The sequence below is a fragment of the Electrona antarctica genome, assembly GCF_951216825.1.
Source record: "Electrona antarctica genome assembly, chromosome: 7".
Taxonomy (NCBI): domain Eukaryota; kingdom Metazoa; phylum Chordata; class Actinopteri; order Myctophiformes; family Myctophidae; genus Electrona; species Electrona antarctica.
The window spans coordinates 16,075,515-16,095,981 of record NC_136812.1 but is presented as its reverse complement, the minus strand read 5'-3'; the positions used below and the strand labels follow the sequence as shown (position 1 = coordinate 16,095,981).

The window sequence follows — 20,467 nt, the reverse complement described above, 5'->3', positions numbered from 1 at the left end:
TATTAGTGTCCCCGAAGGGCAAAAGGTTTTACAGCAGTTCATAAGGCTTGAAACACATATATGTATACATACATCAATCAAACCAAACGTATTGCTGCTGGTCGCTAGCGTGCGCTGCGCCCGGCCTACTTGCATCTTCAGAAGATGAAAGAAAGGAAGAAAGAAGAGGGATAGGGGGGGGGGGGCAGAGATTGGGGTGGGGGTGTTGACAGAGAGGGAGGGGGGGGGGGGGGGTAGCATACATCACATCACATTACAATTATATTGTATCGTGCAGGCACAGAATGTTCTTGGGTGGGGGGCAGGGCGGGTTGTAGGTCTGGGCACCAGTCAAAAAAGCACTACCCTCACGCCACTCTTCGGGTTGGAAGGGCTGCGTGCACGTAGCCTCTGAGCTCCACTTGAGGGTTCATTCACCCTTTGCTAAGTGCCGCCCCCCCCACCACTCCCTACCCTTTATAGGTGTGACAAACAGCCTTGATTTTGACATGCATCGGAATATCTTCCACAAAAAAAATATCACTTTTGGAGCCAGAGCCCCCCCCCCAAAAAAACGTGTCAACAAGGCCTGCGGCGGCCTGGGCCATGGCTCAGTGGTCCAGGCACCTTGGCTGGCAATCCAGTCTGGCAGTGTGCCGCGGGTTCGACTCCCGATCCCGACGGCCTTTACTGCATGTCTTCCCTCCATAGAGTATATATATAATAGAGACTGAACTGGCGCGAAGCTCCGCCCCCCCAGCTATTCATGTCAGTGGAAGTTGCTCAGTGGCGTTTTGAAGCACCCGGAAGACTGCCGGAAGTCCCTCCCCGGACCTCAACTTTGAGGTCCTGGGTGACGTAGGGCAACCGAGCGCTCAATGTTAAAGCCCAGCTGCACGGGGTTTCCCGGTCATGAATCCACGGGTCCGCCTGTAGTCCCTCCTCCTACCACTAGGACCTAGAGCTTCAACGTTGAATAGCCTCACTGGCCCCTTGCTTCCCTCCCATCTCTCTCCCCATTTCCTGTCAGCCTACTGTCTGTCCCTCCATAAAAAAATAAATAAAATAAAGGCGAAAGCCACAAAAAAAAAGACATTTAACAAGGCCTGCGGCATGCAGTATGCACTGGAAAAATGTGCATGACATTAGTGTTTCAACAAACACAGGCAAATGTTTATCGCTATACCAAAGAAAGAGGGAGAATCCGCAACCACATCTAGCTATTATCCATCAACTACATTAACATCATTATCATTTACCGGACGAGGAGGAGCAGTTAAATAGGAGCAGTTAAATAGATAATAGACAAATAAAATAAACACTTTAAGGGGCGAGTTGATCCGTGATTCTGGTGTGTTGAACTCAAACTTGAACTAGATCCCAAGACTCCTTTTGAAGTTACTGCCATGATGACATCACATCATAAATACACATCTGCTATCAAAAATATGACTGTAACTGCACATAAACATGCTCATAAATCTAAGAGAGTGATTCAGGATACACCATAACAAAGTAACCATGTCAACACATCAGCATCACAGACGCTAAGATGCGCGCATGTGTGTGTGTGTGTGTGTGTGTGTGTGTGTGTGTGTGTGTGTGTGTGTGTGTGTGTGTGTGTGTGTGTGTGTGTGTGTGTGCGTGTGCGTGCGTGCGCACATGGGTTTTGCCATAAAACACAGCCACAGCCTGCATTTGTCAGTGCAGTTTTGGGCTTGGGGAAAGGGATGAAAGTGTGTGGGTGTGTGTTGGGAAAACCCGGGAATCACTGTCAGGTCATCCAGCAGCAACATTTCACCATAGTTTATTTTGGTATTCCTACTGCTATCATTGTTGCTAATTATTTTGTGCAGGCACATTTTTTACATTGACTCCTATGATATGTCCTATGACAGGAGTGTGACGGGCCATATGGCATTGGACAATCGCTAATTGGGGGGTGGGACTTGGAGAAGGGCTAACTTGTTGAAATGTTTCTCATCCACGTTCCCCCTGACGTAATTCCACAGCTGGCAGTGGGTTTCAAAAGTCACAAATACACTATCCCAGGCGTGACAACGTCAGTGACCTGGTGACAATGACACAGTTTTGCATATCGTCTCTATCGAGGGGAAACCTCATATGTCCAAAACTGTCACTTTTCAGGACGATAAAAAAAGTAGCAGATCTATACAAGCTCAAAACATCGCTTTCAAGCTTGCGGATGTGCTACTTTTGATGCTTTTGTGTGACGCTGTAGTATGATGAATTTAATTGATCGTTGATCAAAAGGTTGCAATATGTGGATGAGAGGTTTGTGCCTGACATCAACGGTATGCCCCTCCTGGCGGTGGTGGTGCAGGTACCAGCTGAACAGGATGGTGGTGGACACGGAGGCCGGGCCCTACAGGAACCGCACAGTGCTCTTCCTGGGCTCCAGCAGAGGGACCATCCTCAAGTTCCTCATCATGCCCAACCAGGACAACACCGTCACCAACTCCAACGTCTTCCTGGAGGAGCTGGAGGGATACAACCCCGACAAGTAAGAAAGAAACAGCATACTTACAAGAAATGGGTTTGCATTTAGTTTAGGTACTAGGTGTGGTTTAGGTTGTGCATTTAGTTTAGGTACTAGGTGTGGTTTAGGTTGTGCATTTAGTTTAGGTACTAGGTGTGGTTTAGGTTGTGCATTTAGTTTAGGTACTAGGTGTGGTTTAGGTTGTGCATTTAGTTTAGGTACTAGGTGTGGTTTAGGTTGTGCATTTAGTTTAGGTACTAGGTGTGGTTTAGGTTGTGCATTTAGTTTAGGTACTAGGTGTGGTTTAGGTTGTGCATTTAGTTTAGGTATTCATTCCAGTACTATTCATTGCTGTCGAGAGGAAACCACCTAACTCTATTTTTGAGGTTTTCGATTTTTCTTTCTTCCTTAAATCACTACTATTGAACACCCTTTACGTCTGTGTGTTGGTTAACCGAATCTGTGCCAAAACAAGATAATCTTGTGAATAGCTATTGTATCCAACTGTGCCAACCTCGAGATTACGAGATTTGATAAAAAATGATTTAAAAATACTATATTATTTTACATTTACAGTACATTTAGCTCAAATATAAAGAAAGGCCAACTGAACATAATTGGATTAGCGGCTAATATTCACTATCAGAAGATCTAAACCACTCATAATGAGGCCGAGTACTTAAAGGACAAGATGAGAAAATAATGAATTGATAGAATCGTATTATCCTCAATCTCTTATAGTTCCGTGGCCCTCAGGAAATTGGCAATTAAAATTCACTTGATTCTGATGGTGAACCTTTGTGTTTTTGGATCTGATTGGCAGATTGGGAGGAGATGAGGCGTTGGGTCTTGTTCAAATTAGGTAGGAGCAATACAGCTTCACATGGACAACCTTGAAACTTGCACATTACCGTACACTATACATATAAAATACAGGAGGAATCCTTATGTTTATGGCTGGCATTAACCACTTTATAACTTGACATCCCTATTTTCGGTGTGTCATTTTCAAGTTTTTCACCCAAAAACTATTTTAATGTAATGCACCACAGCCTATCTACTAGCTATTTTCGCTATTCATCATATGACGAACTGAGCGAGAGGATATACGACGGTATTGGCTTGGAAACGGTGTCACTGACGAAAGGACAGGAGGCGGAGGATCGACAGGATCAGAAATGACATGTACATTAGAGGATAATGAATTGCATTTTTAATGAATTGCATTTGCAGTGCTCAAAGTGCTTTACAATGGTTCATTCATTCACACATTGGGAAGTGAAGCGGCGAACATTCGACGCCAGCGTCCTCACTTCCCACATTCACACACCAATGGTGGCAAGCTTACACCGACCAACTCATTGGAGGCAATGTAGGGTTCAGTGTCTTGCCCAAGGACACTTCGACATGTGGACAGGAGGAGCCGGGATTCGAACCGCCGACCCAGGGATCATTGGACGACCTGCTCTACCTCCTGAGCCACAGCCGCCCCCGCCAGGATATGCCCAGGTCAGGTTTGGGGATAAAACAAGAGAGGCGAGGTTGAGATGGTTTGGACATGTGAAGAGGAGGGGTGAGGGCTACATTGGGAGAAGGATGCTGAAGATGGAGCTGCCATGTAAGAGGAGAAGAGGAAGACCAAAGAGGAGGTTTATGGATGTGGTGAGAGAGAACAATGCAGGTGGCCTGGAATGACCGAGGAAGACACAGAGAACAGAAGCAGATGAAAACAGATGATCCGCTGTTGCGACCCCGTTGGGAAAAGAAGAAGATGGTATTACAAAGTATAAAGGGCTTTAGTAAGTGTGCCACATTGAAGGTTGACTGCAGGCCGGGTAAAAACTGGAAGCCCTTAAATAGACTTAGTTGTTTATTATCTCCCACCAAGGCTTAGCTAATTAGAAGCATTTCAAAGCCAGGGTTGCTAAACGGTCGTCTAAATGGCGCTAATTGCGCCCTGTGATGATCTGGATGTTCACTCATGCACACAATGCAAACAAGGGATGTTTCCTTAGCCACTTCATGTCTCGGCATCATGTTTCAGTCTAATCCTCCACTGCACAGTAGGTGGACTGAAACTATACTGTTTGAGGAGTGCAATATCCCATGTCACCTTTCCCTTATCAGCTGCAAAACTATTTCACTCATTTGTACCTCAACTTATTTGCTGCAAAATGTGGAGCACTGATGCCGAGGTTACAGCTGATTAAGTGGAGGTGTGAACTGACCTGGAGCCAGTATTTGAGGGCTAATTTGGTGTGCTTGGGGAATGGGGAATGCAATTAGAGGTGTGTCCCTCTCTTTCAGCAGGCAGTTAGCTAATCAGGAGAGAGAGAGAGCGTGTAGAAATGAGGTCAGGCTTTCTCTCTTTCTGGTCCTGGCCAGAGACACACACCGAGACACATCACGTACACTCAGGCCAGATGTCCTCTGTCTGTATAATGCCTGATTTATTCTTGGTTGTGCATCGTTTCGCGCACCGGAAATAGCCTATCTACAAGCACGCAATGCGTCTGCACTGCGACACACTAGTGACTAGTGAGCTTGTAGATCGGCCGCTTTCGGTGCACGATACCGACTATAAATCAGGCTTAATGAGTTTCTGGGTATGTACCATAGACAAAGGCAGTCCCGCTGTCACCAGGATCTTCCTGTAGACTGTGTAGAGGACACCACAGATAGAGATCAAATTGGTTTGTGATTGGCCCGCCGCCATAATGAACCAGGAAATGACCCGGGAGAGAGACACTAATAGGACCCAAGCCTTTTCCTATTTCCTCAAGCTGTCTGACCCTTATTGCTTTTTTACTTTTAAATTCTCTCTCTTACTCACTCCGCTGCTCTCTTACACTGTATATTTCTTGCTTAATTTCATTTGGAAATGTGCTCCGACTGGCTCTACTTCTCGCTTTATCTCTTTTCTTACTCCCATAACAAAAAATATGTTTATTTTGTATCTTTTCATTCTCTTTCCTTTTCACATCAACGTCTCCCTCTCCGCTCTTTAATTCCCTCCACTCTCATTCGTCTCGTTTGTCCCACGGTGTTATTGGTTTGTGAGCAATGACTCAGTGCTCGTTCGGTCCCCAGCGGAATGATAGATTGCGCTTAATGACTGCGATCCCCGCTGTGGCGTTATTACCATAAGCCATACAACCGAGGCATGAGCCCACATGTGCATTAAAAACAAAAAACATATCGTCTTTGTCGGGTGGAAACCTCATATGTTCATAACTGTGACTTTTCAGGATTCATGAAGCTCAAGTTTCAAGCTTGCTGATCTGCTACTTTGATGCAGAATGATCGAGTAGGGCGTTCATTTATGGGAAAAATATGGTGATAAGAGGTTTCTGCCCGACAGCAACAATATATAAATTCCCAGGCTCACTCACGGGCAGGTGCTTGAGCAAGAGCGGTGGTGGTCTGCTCCAAGGTGCCAATTAGAAAGCGTCGCTGTGTTTGTGACGGTCATCACCACTGCCCCTCAGACCTCCACCAGAAACAGAGTAGATTATAGTGTGACACTGTACTGCTGCTCAACTTGGCCTCTTAGTGCATTTACTGTTATGATGTTTTTATTTATAGGAGTGCTTTATGTGTGCTGGCGTTTCATCATTGAGGCATGAAGGGACACTACTGATGATGATGATGATGTGGAGTGGAGGGTCAGAGGTTTAATGAGCAGTCCTGGTCCAGTAATTGCCTAATGCATTTTTCTTGTCTTTTTTGGGGGTGTTTGTGCAAATGTGTGCGTGCGTGCGTGCGTGTGTGTGTGTGTGTGTGTGTGTGTGTGTGTGTGTGTGTGTGTGTGTGTGTGTGCGCGTGTGTGTGCGTGTGCGTGTGTGTGCGTGTGCGTGTGTGTGTGTGTGGTCCCTAAGGTGTGACGATGACGCCCCCCACGCCAGACAGCTGTTGTCTCTGACTCTGGACAAGGTGAGCCACTCTCTCCTCCTGGCGTTCCCGTCCTGTATCGTCAGAGTACCGGTGGCTCGGTGCCAGCTCTACTCCCGATGCATGAAGTAAGTCTACTTCACCATAACATACTGTATATGTATTATCATGTGCACGATCTGACACGCATGGCAATCTATAGCGGTGGTTTTAAAACTTTTTTTGTGCCAAGGACCCCCCAAATCATATGTATTTGGCCGCGGACCCCATCTGAAAAGGCTTTGTGCCAGGGAAGAGAAGATTTGTGTTAAAAAATGCAAAATTATTCAGAAATGTTTTTCAAATATTATTTTCAAAAATAGCAGATGTATAACCAACTGTGAGTTTGTAGATCTGCTATTTTTGAATAGCCAAAATAAAATTGGATAAAGTCGTTAGGATGATTGTGATGCCCCCTGGAAGCCCCCAACGGACCCCACCTTGAGAACCAATGATCTACATCTACAGTATACACACACACACATGCTACAATGCACACACATACACACACACACACACACACACACACACACACACACACACACACACACACACACACACACACACACACACACACACACACACATACAGACACACACACGCGCGCCACAATGCACACATACAGACACACACAAAGGCACATCCACTGGCACACTACCGAGTCTTAATGCCCCACGGCATTCCCTCTTACATCTTAGTGACACACAAAACCTGATTTGTAATAGTCGTTTGCACATCGTGTCTTGCACCGGAAATAGATGATGTACACGCTCACGATGCGTTGCTAGCCGATATGCGTCTTGCGCTTGTAGATCGCGGCTATTTTCGGTGCGAGACACTGTATAAATAAATAAAGTGTAAATCAGGCATAACACAACCAGAATGCACACCAGCAAACATCGCCTCTGCTGTCAAATCAAGCATGCAGTGTGCTCAGTGAACCTGGTGAATCACATACCCGTGTGATTCACAACACATTGCCCGTCCGCAGTACTGTTATGCTCTGGTGGCCGGCAGCACAATGTGAGCTTTGCCTAAGTCACTTAGTGTGGTTACATGTGAGTAAGATTCAGTGTCCTGTTGGCAAGAGTTCTTCCTCCTGGGTTATTTTTTTTATTTTGCTGTGTTGGTTTTCAGTTGCTCAGCACCATTTGTCCGTTTTGTTTAGTTCAGCACGGTCGCTCGCGGACCTTGTTTAGCATTAGTCATTTTTTGTGCGTTTAAGTTGGTAAGTGAGGTTTTTTCTGCTTGGGTGTTTCTCTGTAGAAACTGCATATCCTCCAGGGACCCTTACTGTGGCTGGACCAGAGGCAGCACCTGCTCTTTCCTGAGGCCGGCCACCAGGTGAGACGCCTCTCTATCAGACATCACTCCCACTTGCACTCCGTCTACTCCAGTTTGTATACTCGACCCTCTTTTTAGCCCATAGCCTCACCTCAGGCTGTCTAGCAAATTGACTCCCTGTCTGGATTTGTCTTCATCTCCATCTCTGGCCACTTCCTGAACCCTTTTGACTTTTGTTTTGCTTTTCTTTTTCTTTTGGCTTCAGTTCTCTGTGTGACTTTCCTCCTCGTCCATCCGAGCCGGCATCGAGTTGTTTTTCATAAAGCACACCTGCAATTCTGGACCACCCGGGGAGTAATCCAATCTGGAGATCCTCCTCAGTGGTAACAGTAAATGTGAGCAACTCAGACTCACATCTGTGTCCTCCACTCTAAGCGAACCCTGGTGACTCTTAACTATCCAGTCTAATAGTCCACTCTTTGTGTGCAATTATCAATTCAGGATGTCAGCTGTTGCTGTTGAACAATGCTACATTATTTCACTCACTTGTAGCTTTGCTATCCTGCTGTGTCTGTTTTGTGTGTTTGCGTGCGTGGCTGCGTGCGTGCATGTGTGTGTGCTTGTGTGCGTGCGTGCGTTTGTCCGGGACAACGCTCCACACATCCCAGACTCTTCTCCCTTCTGGCTCCAAAACTGTGGAAAATGAACAACCCATTGCAGTTAGAACTGCAGACTCACTCCCAATCTTCCGCCGTAGTCTGAAGACTCACCTCTTCAGACTCCACCTTAGCACGTAGCATTTACCCTAGCCTCGAATACCTTGCAGGCTTATGCAAAGGCTAAAATATAATTTAGATAGCATGTTATGTCGACAGTGTGTAGTGTGTACCATGAAATGGTACACACTACAGATACTGTACAGATAATAGATTTTTGGGATTGGTTCTTGGTTTAGCTATGATCCTAGATTACCATTTCTATGCATTTGATGTATTACCTTGTGTTGTCCTTGCTTACTGTAAGTCGCTCTGGATAAAAGCGTCTGCTAAATGTCTAAATTGTAAATTGTGTATGCGAGTATTTGCGCGTTTGCAAAGTGTGTGTATGCAATGTGTTGTTTTGTCCTTGTCTTGTATTATCTTTCCTGCTGCTAAAGCCTGGCTAAGCATCTCAGCAGCTCACCTCTAGCTGTCTGCCTTCTCACTGCCTCCCTGCCAGTGAAATCAAATCATTCCTTAGTCAGGCTGCTTATTGAATCAGGCGTTCAAACACAGGTATAGCACCAAGCAGAACAGACAACACGGGCCTTAAAGACCACCGCAGGCTGTCTGCTTATACTGTTAAAGGCCTTGTGTGCTGGTCTTGATTTGATTTACCAAGGGCAGTCAACTCTGCAATCGATTTTGCATCGAGTTGCTGTGCATTTCCACTCTGTGGAATAACGCGGCCCCCGTTTGCCATGGTTCTCCGGAGGAGATCATGTAAGGATCCAGTAGTAGGTTTCGCAGAACTTCAGACTGTAATTTAAGTGTTATTGGAGGAACAGTGACTGTTTATCTCCCTTATTACTGCAGTCGTTGTTTTCTCATCTTGTTTTATTGGAGGTGGATGAGTTTTTTTTTTTATTACTGCAGGTATCTGCTGTTAACTCTGCGTACATCACAGTTATTAACTCTTAACCCATTTTGGGCGGGAACCCCTTTTGGTGTTAGCATTATGTTATGCTTTAGCTATTGAAAAATAGCAGATCTACAAGCTCATAGCGCGCCACCGAGTGGCGCGCTACGAGCTTGTAGGTCTGCTATTTTTGAAGAAACGAAGAACGACTGACATAGAAACATAGCTTTTTCAGAAAACTGTCAGGATGTAGAAGACATTTTTAGAGTCTGATCGCAGGTCAAAATGGGTTAAACAGGGACATGGTGTTACAGAGGCTCATTTTGCTTCCCCTAATTAAGAAGAACACTGTGATTGCTAACTGTACAGTCATTACATCATGTACAGTATGCCACACGACAGCTCCCATGCACACACATGTGGACACACACACACACACACACACACACACACACACACACACACACACACACACGTGGACACATGCATCTTTAGTATTCCCCAGATTTAGTGTCCTGCAGCCACAGAACCACTTCATCACAGATATTAAAGTTTACTGGGATGAAAACAACTGCACATGTACAATAATTATCCAACAGGACGAGTGTATACAAATAAAACAGCCCAGAGTCCTTGAAAGGCAGCCAGCTGTAAACAAAACATAATTCTTTACTGAGACGACAACTGCTGCAGATTCACAGCGCTGTTCAGCACATTTCTCACAGGCCATTATGAGGGTTCTGGGTAGTTTGTTGTCGTAGTTTGGCCGTTAGCTAATTGCAGAACGCTGCCCCGGCTGACGCTGTAGCATCTGAAGGCCTGTCCCACTGAGCCTGTCTCAGCAGCCATGGGCCATTCTTACCCTCTTAAGAATAAATAAATAAAAAGATGATGCTACATCAAAGGTCATTTGTGGGCTTTTCTAACCAGTGCCACTAATGTTTTATTTTATTCTGTTTCTGTTTATACACCAGGAATCCCTGGTGGTTCCGTAGACAATTTAATTTTCTTTCTCTGGTTTAGATTTTTAACTTTGTCCTCAGACCAAAGTAAATGTTACAGTTGCTTTATATGTTAGCCTACATTTGAACCTGGACCTACATCCGAACCTTGTGTCTCCACCAGTTAGTAGATATCCATAATTAATAGATATGAATTAATCCAAAGTGGCAATCTAGGGCATTCACTTCTAGTCATTTTTACTAGTTGACTAGTTGCCTAATTTACTAGTCGACTAGTTGTTTAACCACCTATAAACCACCTATAACCACCTATAAAAAAAGAAAAATCTTTTTTTTTGGGAAATAAATATTTGTACATTTAGAAACTGTGTACATTGGTGACTATAAATAACTATAATCTACCTGATCTTGAGGCCTACAAAATCGATTATCAACTAGTCAACTAGTACCAGCAAGGTCGACTAGTGGATTTACAATGCCCTACGTCCTACGATCAACAACAAAGAGCGGAGAAACACGCCTGCTGCGTGCCACCGCCGCCATTGGAGTGCATTTGGCCTCAATTTCCCAGAAGCCTTTGCATGCCAGTGTGACTGAAAATGTTGTGGTGACGTCATCCGAACGCGTCGCCTATCCCACTCTGTCCGATGGAAACCCTGTAAGTCTTAAAACGTATTAAAACGTGAATTAAACAATAAAAACATAACTCGTGTAATTCGTTATTGGAAGGGAAGCTGTTCCTACATCAATTAACTTGTTTAACTTGTGAATGCGAGGGAAAGTGTTAAAAACAGCTAGTGACAGTGAGAATGTCATCAAAAGGCTATTTTCATTTAGCATATTTCAACTTATCTTAAAAGGCCCTTAAGGGCACAATTATTCAACATTCAAATCATGAAAAGGATGCATTATACAAGCCTGAAGAACCCCTCTTGTGCACGCACGCACGCACGCACGCACGCACGCACGCACGCACGCACGCACGCACGCACGCACGCACGCACGCACGCACGCACACACACACACACAGGTCAACAGTAACTTGTGCTGTTTGTGGTGACATTATAGATGACTAAAGGTGGTCCAGTGTTTCCCCTAGTCTCCAGAGCACCTGGTCTCTGCATTCATTTCCTCTCTGGTTCTTCACTTTGTCATATGTTTTTATCAGCCATTCCACTTTCCCATGGTTTCCTCTTACTCAAATGGGAAATGAGTTGTTAAGGCACAGGGATAAAGATGGAGACTTGCTTTCAGAGATGAGGATATATCTGGACTCTTCTGTGAACTTATAGTGAACCGCTCGGCAAGGCCCAAAAGTGGGTCAAGAGATGCCTTAACTGAGTTGTGGACTGAAGAATTTTTAATTATAGTGATGCCCGGGTCCGTTATTTTCTTTTACCCTCTCCCACTCACATTTTAAAGTAATTTCAACCACCACCACCCGACTCACTTCAGCGCATTTATTTTCACAACCCAACCCGACCCGCTGTTACAGTGTTTTAAACAGGGGGGGGGGGGAGGCAGGAATAAATGCACAGAGCAGAGTGTGAGAGAGCATGGGGGAGAGCACTAATGGAATGAGCGTGGTACTGTATCGCGTGTGCACGCACACACACACACACACACACACACACACACACACACACACACACACACACGTACTGTATGTACACACGCATACTCACACACGCTGGGTCATTATCTTAATAACTTTGTTACGGTACCGCCCTCGTTTTATTAATTCAGAGCAATTTACAATTTACAATTACAATGTAGGCATTTAGCAGACGCTCTTAATCGACTGACAGAGCGACTTACATTAAGCGATAACAAAAAGCATGGCATACATCACCTATATAAAAAGTAGTTATCATGAAACATGCGTAAGCTAAGAACGTAACAGTGGAGTATCTATGTAAACTATACATACTATACTATATTATATATTATACATGTGTACTATTAGTGGCTCAGGGGTAGAGTGGCTGGATGGTAACCGCAAGGTTGCCTGTTCGAACCCGGGCTCCCCCAGAGTTAGTGTCGAAGTGTCCTTGAGCAAGACACTGAACCCCAAATTGCTCCCGATGTGCTGGCTAGTGCCTTGCATGGTTTCTGCCGCCATCGGTGTATGAATGTGTGCGTGCATGGGTGAATTGATGCACAATCTATGTAAAGCACCTTGGATAAAGGCGCTATATAAATGCACCATTTACCATTTTACCATTTACCATGATTGAAAATGATTGTATTATTACTTACAGGACAGAATAGAACAGACCCTGTGTGTGTGTGTGTGTGTGTGTGTGTGTGTGTGTGTGTGTGTGTGTGTGTGTGTGTGTGTGTGTGTGTGTGTGTGTGTGTGTGTGTGTGTGTGTGTGTGTGTGTGTGTGTGTGTGTGTGTGTGTGTGTGTGTGTGTGTGTGTGTGTGTGTGCATGTGTGCATGCGTGGCATTGAATCATGATTGTTTGTTTAACCTTCCATCCTCCCACTCACTGAACTCACTTCACTTTCTTTTTGCTCTCTCGGTTGTCTACAACTAAAATGATTGTATTATTACTTACTTTATAGCCTGTTAATATTTAACATTGAAACCGCCTCTACCCAATCTGTGTGTTATTCTCCAACCGAACTGCCCGTACCCACGGTTGATGAGTCAATACGCTCACCACTATTGAGTTTAATGTATTGCTTCTTGATTTCATGGTTTTGGGCAAATGTGGGTCCCAGACAGTAAAAAACTAAACCAGTTTAGAACCATGCTTTAGAGAAATTATAACAATTAACCTTAAACTCCATGCTCTTTCCCTTTTTGATAGATGCTAAATTATAGTGTGCACTGCTGTGCAGATATAGTTTGGGTACTTTCAGAGTACTACTTTTTACTAATGTTATTTAGAGATAACATGTATTTTTTTTTACCCCTTTTTCATCCCAAATTTAGTCGTTATGCCAATTAATTCCCCCCCACAGACTCTCTGTGCTAACACTTTACTACTGCGCCACCCGAGCGCCCGAGGAACATGTTGTTAAGACAGATAATGACTTGGCTGCCACATGAAGTAATTCCAAAAGCCAGACGTTGGAGGGTCTATAATCTATACATTGAAACTATACACACTATAGCCAGGTCTACAAATGAACCTGGCATCTTTCTACGTAACAACACACCAACAATGCATGGTCAGACATATACAGTAGCATCTTGTGTCATCCTGTCCCTGGCTGTAACTGAGATAGTTGTCCTTAGTTTATCAGAGCGTGTCTATGCTGTGGTGACGGTGGCCATGTGGCCTGCTGTGTGCTGGCCCTGTTTCATGGCTTTGTCTCCTCTCCTTCACAGATTGCCATTCGAGCAAGATGTTGAACAGGGAAGTGTGGGCCATTTAGGCGACTGTGATGGTAAGAAAAGTGCCTGTTCCTCACTGTGTGTGTATGTGCGTGCGTGCGTGGGTTCGTGCCTGTTCCTCACTGTGTGTGTATGTGCGTGCGTGCGTGCGTGTGCGCACGCGCGTGCGTGAGTGCGTGCCATGTGCGTGCGTGCGTGCTTGTGCATGCATGATCATGTTTATGTACCAATACGTAGCTCATGTGTAGCTCTCCTGCCCTACAGATTTGTACTTAGTTGCGCACACTTGCGGCACAATCCTTAAATTAGCCTTTACATGACTTTGTTCTCTGTCACCATCATCATCATCATGTAAACAACAGTAACACTTGATGGGCCTGGTTGTCTCAAATCATCTAAACACTATATACACCATGGATGTTCACCAAGTATACAGAGGCCCATACAAGCTTTCTTGTAGTGTTCTGTAGAAGCTCTCTTCTCTTAAGAGTAAACAGTTTAATACAGCAGCGGTTCCCAAACGTTTTAGCCTGATTTTCAGTACATCTAAAACAATTGTTTTTTTGGGAAATGTTTTGAAATAAAACATAGCAAACAAAAAATGAAGGGACCCATAAAAATGTGTTTGCGACCCACAAATGGGTCCCGACGCACTGTTTGGGAAACAGTGTTATACGGCATGAAAAAATCCCCATGCACGTAGGTTTTCGTTAACGTTGTTCTGCTTGCTGTTTACCATTACCTTTGGCTCTTATAGTTTGTGTGCCGTCAGAATCAGACTTTATTCACAACTTTATTGTCACGTCATGTGGGTGAAATTCGTTTTTGTGCAGCCTGCAGGGTGAGTTCTCGTTGCTTATACTTTTGGATAATTAGATTCAGCACCGGTTTATACTTCCCCTTGATGTTTTTTTTTTCTTCTCCCTGTCATTATGAAAATATCAGTCACACGTACTGAAGCCCAATCTTAGGCTCAATACACAACACAGCGGTACTGGCTAGTCCTGTGGCGCCCCTCTCTTTGATCTGAGCACTAATTCCGATGAGGCATTTGTGCAAATTAATCCTCCACCTAGCTCTGCAGGTTCCCTGGGTTCATGTGCCACACACCCCAAGAAACACACTGATAAATATTGCATAGCCTGCATGGGCCCTGCCCCACACTAATCCCTTTTCCAGGCACTAGTCTGTTTGAAGCTGACCTTGCACCCTGTCTCCACTGCCACAGAGCCATGCACCATTACTGTAATTAGAATGTCTCAAAAATCTATAAATATTCCACATTTTATTTTGAGATAAAAAAAATGTTTTGCAGATCTACAAGCTCACATTGTGTCACATCATGACGTGATGTGTTATTTAACGCTTTGAGGGCTTTATATTAAAAGGTGACATATACCGAGGCTGCCGAGTGCCGAGATTGTTTAATTAGTAATTACCTTTGGAGCATACGCCAAAGTATTTGCGCCTTTGATACATGAAAATCCCCCTGAAAATAGTTCCACAGCTTGTTGTCGAACCGAAAAATATTCCACTTAGGGGAGAAACATGAATTAAATAGCATGGATTATGCAGCTAAACTGTTAAATATAGCCGATGTATACAACTTTAACGTGCTTGTGTGGCCTAGTCGCTACTTTTTACTGGACCTTTTTGGTGATTGAACCCAGGGGGTTTTGGTCAGTGTCTTTCTGTGTCCATCTGACTGTGACCCTGTGATTACTGCATGCATGGGTCTGTTTAGGGTCTGTTGTCATGTGCCGTTATACTGTATACAGTCTACAGACCTGACACAGTATAATGCAAAACTTGAGTCTCTTCTTGAAAGGCCGCTAAACCCTCCAGCCTCCAAATTCTATGGCTTAATTGGACATTCCAATTCCAAGGAGAACACAGTGCAGCCGTGTACAGGCAGCTTGCAATGAAATGCTAAATGTCAGATTATTGTACATCTGTAATACATCCTCTTCTGTTCTGTGCTCGTCAGAATGTGAGCCTCTGAGTGGTCAAATTGAATAAAACCTCTAATCATGCTGTTATGGCCACTTTCCATCTAAATCTATACTCTAGATGTTCACTTACAGTATGAACCATAGCTTCCCTATTCTAGGCATGTCATCATTCTGTGGAAATATATAAACAGCTGGCAAAAATAGACAGACATAGGCAATGGATATAGATTTAAGTCAATAGTGAAAATAGACAATCTACAAGTTCACAACACGTCTCAATGCAATATATCCTGAGCTTGTAGATCTACTATTTTTGCGATAAGTCTTACAACAAAGTACTTACAGCAGGGGTAGGCAACCTAGGGGGTGATCACTGACACACTGGCATAAGTGTGAGAGAGAGGATTTTTGGTTTAAAATAAACTATTTAAAAAATGTAGTCAAATAAATGTCCCTAACATCTGTAGCCTATGTAAATTTCATCCTGCACATAATGCTACATTCATTCAAACTCTGAACTCTGAGGAGTCTGGGAGACTGCGTCTAAAGATCATTATAACAATGTGAAAGAAAATATTTAAAAAGAAGGGAAAAGGTTATATTTATGGACATTCAAAATATGTTGGAATCTTTTTATGTGGTGTCATTAAAATGAATGTTGACATGGCACACCAGAAAATAAATCATTTAATGAATCACTTCATTTAAAAAAGGTTGCAGACACCTGAGCTACAATATATAGGGCTTAAGTCGTCACCGATATCAGTTAGAAAAAATACGTTTTTAAGGTGGTGAAACAAACACCATATGGTGGCATGGTGGCTGACCTGCTTGGCTCTGGGTTTCACTCTGTCTCTGAGGACTTGGCCAGGAACTCATCTCAGTAGATGTCTTCACAGTGAGACTCTGATCCTGACATGAGTATAGCTGGGACTGGGTCTGTCGCTGACAGTGGTGTGCTGTGTTGTCGCTTCAGATGAACCATCTCCGCTGTGGTGGCGTCTGTGTCGGTATATTGGTACGCCAGCAGCAGCATGGGCCCAGCATCAGCATCTGTCTGTTCAGCTGCCAAAACCGCTTACCCAACACTGTGTCTCAGATGTTGTGATGAGTTATATCTCTGAGACCGCCACCGGTCCGGGCTCTTTGTGTTTTCATCATAATCTCTGCTTTCCACAGAGGCTCTATCTGATATTGATTCTCTTTACGTTTCCCATGGACCTGCCGTGCAGCTCCTATCGTTCTGTCTCCCTGTGAAGACGAGACGAGTCTTTTTTCACCCATCTGGAGACTTGAAAAGCAGTCAGAGGTGCGGCTTCAAGAAGCTGTGGTTGTGACAGATCTGTCACTGACGCGGTTACACATTGAACACGTCTCTTCTCCTGTCACGTCGTCACTCACACAAGTTCAGCTCAGGATGCGTTGCTCTCTGTCTGGTTGTACAGTGCATTACAGTACAATACTGCACTGCACGGTATGTCTGAGGGTTTATCTGTATTTCTGCCTGTCTCTATTTCCTCTTTGCATGGCTTCCTGTGTCACATAATATGTAAATATACAGGCAAAAACCTACAGTGCGTGTCACGATCTTGTTTTCACATGCACGCACAAACACGCACGCGAGCGCACGCACGCACGCACGCACGCACGCACGCACGCACGCACGCAATCCACAGGGTTTTAGATGCTGGGTGGAATAGACAGATGACTTTTGGTTGTTGAATTTTTCATATCTCTGCAACAGACGCATTGCAACTGTCTGTCTGTAGGTATGTATCTTTCTTGACACGTCAGATGGGAGAGGAAGATGTTTGCTCTCTGCATGTCTTTGGGGACAGTCAGTAGTACAATCTCTATCCCTGCTATCTCTGTTCTCATTGGCTCCTGAGCAGTGGTGGAAAGTAACAAAATACAATTACTCAAGTACTGCACTTAAGTAAAAATGTATTCAATCCTAATATAAATGAACCTCGTCTCTGTGTGTAGTACTTTGTACGTATGTGTGTACGTACGTGTGTACATACATCTGTAATCCACGTAACAGATGTATGTACAACAACCGTTCGCCCCACCGACTTCAAATTCGACACAGGCGTTCCACACCACCACAGTGCAGTGCCCGGTGTCGAGTCCGTCGGATAGCCGGTTGTCCAGAACCAGCACAAAAGCCTCTGCCCGGGCTCTGGACTTGATCCCCTATATCTCCATATACTGTATGGAGCTGGCCTGTTCTGACATCACAATGATTGTTCTGACATCACAATGATGTTTTGACATCTGCATAGACTCCATATTTGGGCATGCCTGACAAAGAACTCCATATACAGTATTGGTATAAAAGGGAGACAGACATAATAACTGGGGGGGGGGCATTCATTTCCAACTTGCATCGTTCCAAGTAGGCACCGCTCTAGTATTTACAATGTTCCATACTTTTACCCCCACTACCCCACTACATCTCAGAGGCAAATATTGTCTTTTTACAGATTTTTAGACTTTAGTTACGTGTTACTTGTAACTAGATTTTGATTATTATTACAAAACACACTACCACATGCGACACATTGTGAGCTTGTATCTCTGCGATTTTCAAAGGATTTGGATACATTTTATACATGTGTGAAATGGGACGTTCTGCATAATGAGTGCTTTCTACTTAATAGTACATGTTGATACCAATACAGACTTCTACTTGTAACAGAGTATTCCTACCTTGTGGTATTAATACTTTTACTTAAGTAAAACATGTGAGTACCTCTTCCACCACTGCTCCTGAGTGCCTCCGTGTCAAACTGTACCACACAGACTGTGGAATCTTCTCCTCACAGCGAAGGGTGACGCTTAGGTTAGGTACACTTTTTCCCCTTGCTCTTTTTCTCCTTTTTTATTTTTTTTGTTGTGAAACCTATTTTTAAATTATAACCCTGGCCTTGCATGCTGTTGAGTAATAAATAAATAAATAAAGTCTGGGCCAAAAGTCTCAGCTGTACTTTACAACCTTCATGCAGGGCGCTCTGCTCTGCCTCTATCCGGTCGCGTGCAGCCCTGCTCTCTAGAGTCTAGTCTATACCACAGCAGTCCTCACTGACATCGCAGGCCTCAGAGGGTAATAGATGGACGGCCTTGCCTGGAGGAGGCCCTGCTAACTGCTTCGCCTTCTCTTTAGCCGGGGAGAAGTAGTTGCTGGAAGGGGGAATCGATTTCCATCTCCTTGATGGCAGTCCGATAGATAACCAAGGGTGAATCTATAAAGTGGGAATGGATGGTACCGTGGTGGGGGCGAGGCCAGGTTGGTGAATCAGATCGGGGCTAGGGTGTGTGTGCGTGTGCGTGTGTGCGTGTGTGCGTGTGTGCGTGCGTGCGTGCGTGGGGGGGCGGGTTGGAGCAGAGAGAAATAGAATGAAGGAGAGCAGGATTAAGAGGTTATAGGAGGTGAAGAACGGGGGTGACGATAATAATAAAGGGTGTATAAGGGGATCAGGAATGAGGTAGTAGGGGGGTGGAATGAATCATCATGATAGGAGTGGAGTGATGGGAAGAGGTGATGTGTAGAGAAGGTGTGGGCTATTGAGGCAGGCAGAGGAGACGCGGTGTAGGGGGAGGGAGGCAGAGGAGACGCGGTGTAGGGGAGGGAGGCAGAGGAGACGCGGTGTAGGGGGAGCACGGCAGAGGAGACGCGGTGTAGGGGGAGGGAGGCAGAGGAGACACGGTGTAGGGGGAGGGAGGCAGAGGAGACGCGGTGTAGGGGAGGGAGGCAGAGGAGACGCGGTGTAGGGGGAGGGAGGCAGAGGAGACGCGGTGTAGGGGGAGGGAGGCAGAGGAGACGCGGTGTAGGGGGAGGGAGGCAGAGGAGACGTGGTGTAGGGGGAGGGAGGCAGAGGAGACGGTGTAGGGGGAGGGAGGCAGAGGAGATGGTGTAGGGGGAGGGAGGCAGAGGAGACGGTGTAGGGGGAGGGAGGCAGAGGAGACGGTGTAGGGGGAGAGAGGCAGAGGAGACGGTATAGGGGGAGGAGGCAGAGGAGATGCGGTGTAGGGGGAGGGAGGCAGAGGAGACGCGGTGTAGGGGGAGGGAGGCAGAGGAGACGTGTATGGGGAGGGAGGCAGAGGAGACGGTGTAGGGGGAGGGAGGCAGAGGAGACGCGGTGTAGGGGGAGGGAGGCAGAGGAGACGGTGTAGGGGGAGGGAGGCAGAGGAGACGGTGTAGGGGGAGGGAGGCAGAGGAGACGGTGTAGGGGGAGGGAGGCAGAGGAGACGCGGTATAGGGGGAGGGAGGCAGAGGAGACGGTGTAGGGGGAGGGAGGCAGAGGAGACGCGGTGTAGGGGGAGGGAGGCAGAGGAGACGGTGTAGGGGGAGGGAGGCAGAGGAGACGGTGTAGGGGGAGGGAGGCAGAGGAGACGGTGTGTAGGGGGAGGGAGGCAGAGGAGACGGTGTGTAGGGGGAGGGAGGCAGAAGAGATTGGGTGTAGGGGGAGGGAGGCAGAGGAGACGTGGTGTAGGGGGAGGGAGGCAGAGGAGACGCTGTGTAGGGGGAGGGAGGCAGAGGAGATGGTATAGGGGGAGGGAGGCAGAGGAGACGGTATAGGGGGAGGGAGGCAGAGGAGACGGTGTAGGGGGAGGGAGGCAGAGGAGACGCGGTGTAGGGGGAGGGAGGCAGAGGAGACGCGGTGTAGGGGGAGGGAGGCAGAGGAGATGCGGTGTAGGGGGAGGGAGGCAGAGGAGACGTGGTGTAGGGGGAGGGAGGCAGAGGAGACGCGGTGTAGGGGGAGGAGGCAGAGGAGACGCGGTGTAGGGGGAGGGAGGCAGAGGAGACGCGGTGTAGGGGGAGGGAGGCAGAGGAGACATGGTATAGGGGGAGGGAGGCAGAGGAGACGCGGTGTAGGGGGAGGGAGGCAGAGG

General features: G+C 46.0%; 1 protein-coding gene across 1 annotated transcript in view; it reads left to right on the top strand.

Moving 5' to 3' along the window:
• The window catches only part of sema6bb (sema domain, transmembrane domain (TM), and cytoplasmic domain, (semaphorin) 6Bb), a 196,013-nt gene that overhangs the window by 155,716 nt on the left and 19,830 nt on the right, over positions 1–20,467 (top strand). The window contains exons 13-16 of the mRNA XM_079506728.1: positions 2,324–2,503; positions 6,358–6,498; positions 7,676–7,753; positions 13,614–13,672. Of these exons, the coding sequence (XP_079362854.1) occupies positions 2,324–2,503; positions 6,358–6,498; positions 7,676–7,753; positions 13,614–13,672 (458 nt within the window). The remainder of the gene's footprint in view (positions 1–2,323; positions 2,504–6,357; positions 6,499–7,675; positions 7,754–13,613; positions 13,673–20,467) is intronic.